The sequence below is a fragment of the Pleuronectes platessa genome, chromosome 20 (assembly GCF_947347685.1).
Source record: "Pleuronectes platessa chromosome 20, fPlePla1.1, whole genome shotgun sequence".
NCBI classification, from domain to species: Eukaryota; Metazoa; Chordata; class Actinopteri; order Pleuronectiformes; family Pleuronectidae; genus Pleuronectes; species Pleuronectes platessa.
This window is the reverse complement of record NC_070645.1, coordinates 1753626-1758496: the sequence shown is the minus strand read 5'-3', so window position 1 is coordinate 1758496 and position 4871 is coordinate 1753626. Positions and strand designations below refer to the sequence as shown.

The following is a 4871-nucleotide window of genomic DNA, read 5'->3' as shown; positions in this document are numbered from 1 at the left end:
CCTAATTGTGTCTTCAGGTGTCACCCATGAATCAGTGTTATTTCAGAACTACAGGAGTAGGCTATTTCATTGTATCCATTCTTAATACTAAACTGAACTGGCTGAGAAAACAAATTTCCCCTCGGGGACGATAAAGTCTAAAAAGTCAAAAATTCTTTTTGGATGTGTTTTTCTGGTTTCAGATGCTGAAGGCTACTGCAGGCACCCCGGATTTGTATCATGGTTAAAAGACATGCAAGTAAAGCCTAAACTCTGAGTGTGAATGAAGCGTGAGTCTGTCCGTGTTGTCATGTTAAAGACCTGCAACTTCCCGAGTGTTTTCTTACCCTCTTAAACACAGCTTCATCTTCATCCAAAGTAGATTAAGCACACACACACACACACACACACACACACACACACACACACACACACACACACACAATAGCCGGTCACTGCGGATGGGTGATGCTATAAATGGCAGCATCAATGGAGTGTGGTGATGGCCTTTTCTTCCTGACTGCTCTGTGTGCAGCTCTTAGTCTGAGCAGGATACTGATCTCATCTGACAGATCACACACTATAGCCATCGGTCACATAGCTTGTATTTGCTCTTTAATCAGGGCTATAGGTCAGATAATGTGTGTGTGTGATTACTTTGAAGATTTTACATGTGGATGTGTGTTATAATGCTTAGGAGGATGGGAGATGCTTGAGCATGTGATGAAATACCTTTAAATTGATCTAATACATTGATATAAAGGCTATACCATATAAAATGCATTGTGTGTGGGTGTGTTTGTGTGGATCATACACAATTGTTGGCAAGAACTGAGCCACTGAGGGCAATTAAAAACAAATTGACTGCATAAATTTGGTTAACTTTTATTCATTCCGACTAAAATTGATTAAAAAATATTATATTGCAAGCCAGTGCTGAACAAAAAAAGCAGGGAATAAATTGTTTCATTATTTGATTCTCACGTTTGAATAGTAAATTCTCTAAATAAACTGCTTCCCTTAAATCTTCTGAAATATTTGCGAGAATTGATTTGAAATACTCCATAGTCAGATTACTTTTTACTTAGTAACATTTTGGTTTGGATTTTTATGATCCAGTAGATAAGTAAAAATATTTAATTCATTAATAGAAATCAGACAACCTGTCTAATTTGAACATTTCTTTTTCTAACTTTTCTTTAGACTTACAGGTCATTCATAACTTCATAACATATCTTCTCAAGCCCATGTGATATCTAAACGATGGGGGATATGAAGAAATAAAGCAAAATAAATTAGATCAAGTCAGAGAATTTGATCTTAAGTCCTAGTGATTGGGTAGGTAGATGGTTTTGAACTTCTCGAAGAGATCAATGTCTTCCTCCAACTGCTTCATCGCCGCTTCAAGCTTCTCCTTGTGGGCTTTCTTTGACAGGGTGTCGGTGACAAGCGAGAGGCCCTGATATTCGTGGTGGAGTTTATCCCAGTTCTTCTTCAGGTCCTGGATAGTGGACACATGTAGGGACATCAGTCAGTGTCAAAACAAACTATGCTAAATGATGCATAAAATATGTCAGGATTCTAGGTTTGTATATATTTGAAAATATCATCAACCATAACAGACAAATATAGACCTTGTAGAAGTCAATCAGAAGTCTGTGGTTTAAGGTAAGAAAATGTGTTCCAGTACCGCCAGGAGAGCTTGTCGCTCCATGTCAGACATGAGTTTGATGGCCCCCTGCTCCTTCTGGTCTTTCACAAAGTTTTCATAATCCTCCTGATCCCTCTGCTTTTCTTCATTGCGCTGGATAAGGTACTCAGGTACTTCTCCATAATCCTAAAGATAGTTGTGAATTTGTATCAATCAATCAAATTATTTATTTGTATAGCCCATATTAACAAATCACAATTTGTCTTATGGGGCTTAACTGTTGAAACTGACTATGGCAAAAAATGTCTCTTAAATTGTGTCCAAGTTTGTTTCACAAACTTTTCTTTAGTGTTGTATCATCAGAAAATACCTTTTTCTTTAAGTACTTTGGGACGAGTCCTGAATTTTCGAGGCGCTGCTTGTGTCCCTTGCTGTCCACACAGGTTGGCTGTGGCTTCATTGGAACCAAAGTAGTTGTCTTTATAAAATCTCTTTTTGTGTGAATGCCCAGGGGTGGATTGTCTGTCCTTGCAGGAACAGGTGGTTTCTTCACAGTACAGCTGTGACAAAACTCTTTTGAGGGATGTGTCTCTTAGAAGAAATAAAAATATGAAAAAGAAATTCAGATGAGCACAAAACCTGATGATTGCTCAAACTGGGATCCATGCAATGGTCATGTTGTTGATAAAAATACTCACTTTTGGCCAGTTTGGGCTCTTTTAAATGTTTCTTTGTGTACTGGTCTGGTGATGCCACCTCTACTTTTGCTGGTCCCATTGTTCTCATTGTTTCCTTGTTTGCCTTTTCCTCAAGAATAACTGTCTGTCTAAATTTGGACATATACCTTCAGAGGCAGCAAAGGAAAATTACAAATTAACATTTGTGTGCAAGGAGGATGAATGGGATGAAATTGTTGTGTTTAAAAAAAATGTAATTATGATTCTATCTATTGATCCAATGGGGGGGGCTCTTACTCAATGAGAGGTGTAGCCCACTGAGTTAGAGGTGGGCTACACCCTGGACAGGTCAGGTTTAAGGAAAGGAAATGTTCACAACAATCAAGTGTTTGGTATGCTGGCATAAGTTATCAAAAAAAAGCGATTGACTTTCTGATCATCATCTATTACTTAACTATTGAATTGTAGCATGTTTTAAATTTGGTCAAATCTCAGCATGAGAGAAGAGTACACATTTCTAACTAACCTAAATCTAGCTTCTTCTTTTTTTATGTTCAATGTTTATCATCTTGCTAACGTGCTTAAGATATAACTAACTAACAAGGTTCTTCTTCCTTATAAACTTTTCTGACTAGATTACACTTTTTTTTATAGCTGCAAACTTACCTCGATGGTTTTTGAGTTAGAACCTCTGTCTTCGGTAAACAGTTGTAGACACTCTCTGGTGGATACACAACTTCAGACATGTTGAATGACTTCGAGCACGGAAAGGGTTAATATTAAAAATGCTTTGCTGCTGTTAACTATGAAATACAAATACGGTGTTGACGGTGAGTTGCTAAAATGCTTTGTTGAGTAAAGCTGAAAATTAATGTAATTTAATTGAGATAATAACTAAATACCACACGGAGCCCACCGGAGCAAAATCCTCTGGTCAGTATGTTTGACAACATGCCGCTGGCTGGTTACTAGGCGACCGCGGGTGCAAATGTTGCATTTCTGTACACGTGTAAAATACTATATCTTAGCTGAGACCACCTTTTACTTTATATATTATATAGACAGTAGCTTAAGGCATGGGAATTTTATGTTTATCTAAATCTACAAGTACTTTTCATTTATCCTCAGACAATCTATTGGATGGTAAATTTGCGTTCCTTTTGTTTAATCTGACAATACCCCAAGTTTGCCCTCTGCCAAGGTTTAGAAATATATAAATTGATTCAATTAGATTCTTGTTTACCAATTTCAAAAGCCAGAGCTTGAATGCGTTTCTCTAAAGGACATTTGTATATTAATCTGTCTAATTTAGAATCTGAGCGCACCGAATTACGAGGTCCTAAGGCGTACTTGAATGCACCATAGACGTACTTGCCAGTTTCGCAAGAGAAACAATTATTGATGGTGTATAACTGCCTTTGATTTAAACGTTAGGGTTATAATAATGTTATACATGCATGGTTAATAAAATATAAGAACATTTGCATATTAGCTTTTACAACAGCGACATTGTGTTTACACTCCGGTACACTAGGTGACGCTGGTGCGCCATATCCACCTCACATTTAGGAGAAGAAGAAGGTTCACATGCAGTGTAAACAAACATTAACTGGAGCAGTGACAAACTGCATCGCTAAATGTTTCACCGTTGGTCCTTATAAATGTGAAGCAGAGAGTTTGTCATAAAAACTTTCAGCAGCAGACTGCTGCACCCACAGTGTGAGAGGGATCACTTCCACAGGCGCTTCCTTCCCACTGCTGTCACACTCCACTGCAGCATCCTAAAGATTCATTAAATGCTGGCTGTTTTTTTCTCTCATGACAATCTACTAAAGACTTGCACTATTTTTTAGAAAACTATTTTTACACTGTTGTGAACATCAGTGTCCTCTGCACACTACCTGTGTGGTATACTCATATGTAGTATCTCATATCATATTTTTAACAAAAAATGTTGACTTTATTTATATTTTTATTTTCTGGTCTACTTCTGTCTGACTTGTCAGCTGCTGTCACAAGGGAATTTCCCCAGTGTGGGATGAATAAAGTTTGATCTTATTTATATACTATTATCCAACGTGACTTACATTCATTTACATGTATTTAATCTATGTCACAAATAGTTTCATATTACGTAATTTTCCAGCTGGATAAAACATGCGTCTGTGTGATTGTGAGTGCAGAGAGGGAGAGAAGAAGATGGAGAGGACAATGTGATAAACCATATAATTTTTCTTCTGAAGGTAACATTGTGTGAAAAACTGAGTATTCCCTTTTTCATTTCCTTAAAAAGTATTTTATGTTAAAAACAATTTTTTGTTTTAAATCTAATATTAATTAACAAAAACTATCATTTAAAATTAAATGATCATATAAATTATTAAGCTATGAATTGTTATCAAATTAAATGTGTGATTTAGCAGAGGTTTTAACAGTACTGTATGCATGTCACATTTTCATTAGGGGCTGAGCACCCTTAAAAGTCTGATTGTAGAATCGTACCTGTTGTGGATCAAAATGAACCTGTAGACCCAGGTGCAGTTTATATGTCTGAAGAGCCACCT

The 4871-nt window shown here is 36.8% G+C and overlaps 1 protein-coding gene across 2 annotated transcripts; it reads right to left on the bottom strand.

Annotated features, from left to right (window-relative positions):
- Window positions 1–1306: 1306 nt before the first annotated feature.
- LOC128425822 (enkurin) lies at window positions 1307–3053 on the bottom strand. Of its 2 annotated transcripts, none has more exons than XM_053412649.1 (5): window positions 2974–3053; window positions 2311–2474; window positions 2001–2197; window positions 1670–1816; window positions 1307–1480 (listed from the first exon to the last, which is right to left on the bottom strand). In XM_053412649.1, the coding sequence occupies exons 1-5, from the start codon at window positions 3051–3053 to the stop codon at window positions 1307–1309; spliced, it is 762 nt and encodes a 253-aa protein (XP_053268624.1). The 2 variants fall into 2 exon arrangements, with proteins under 2 accessions (XP_053268624.1, XP_053268623.1); XM_053412648.1 differs by having other exon boundaries at window positions 2001–2221; window positions 2329–2474.
- Window positions 3054–4871: the final 1818 nt, after the last annotated feature.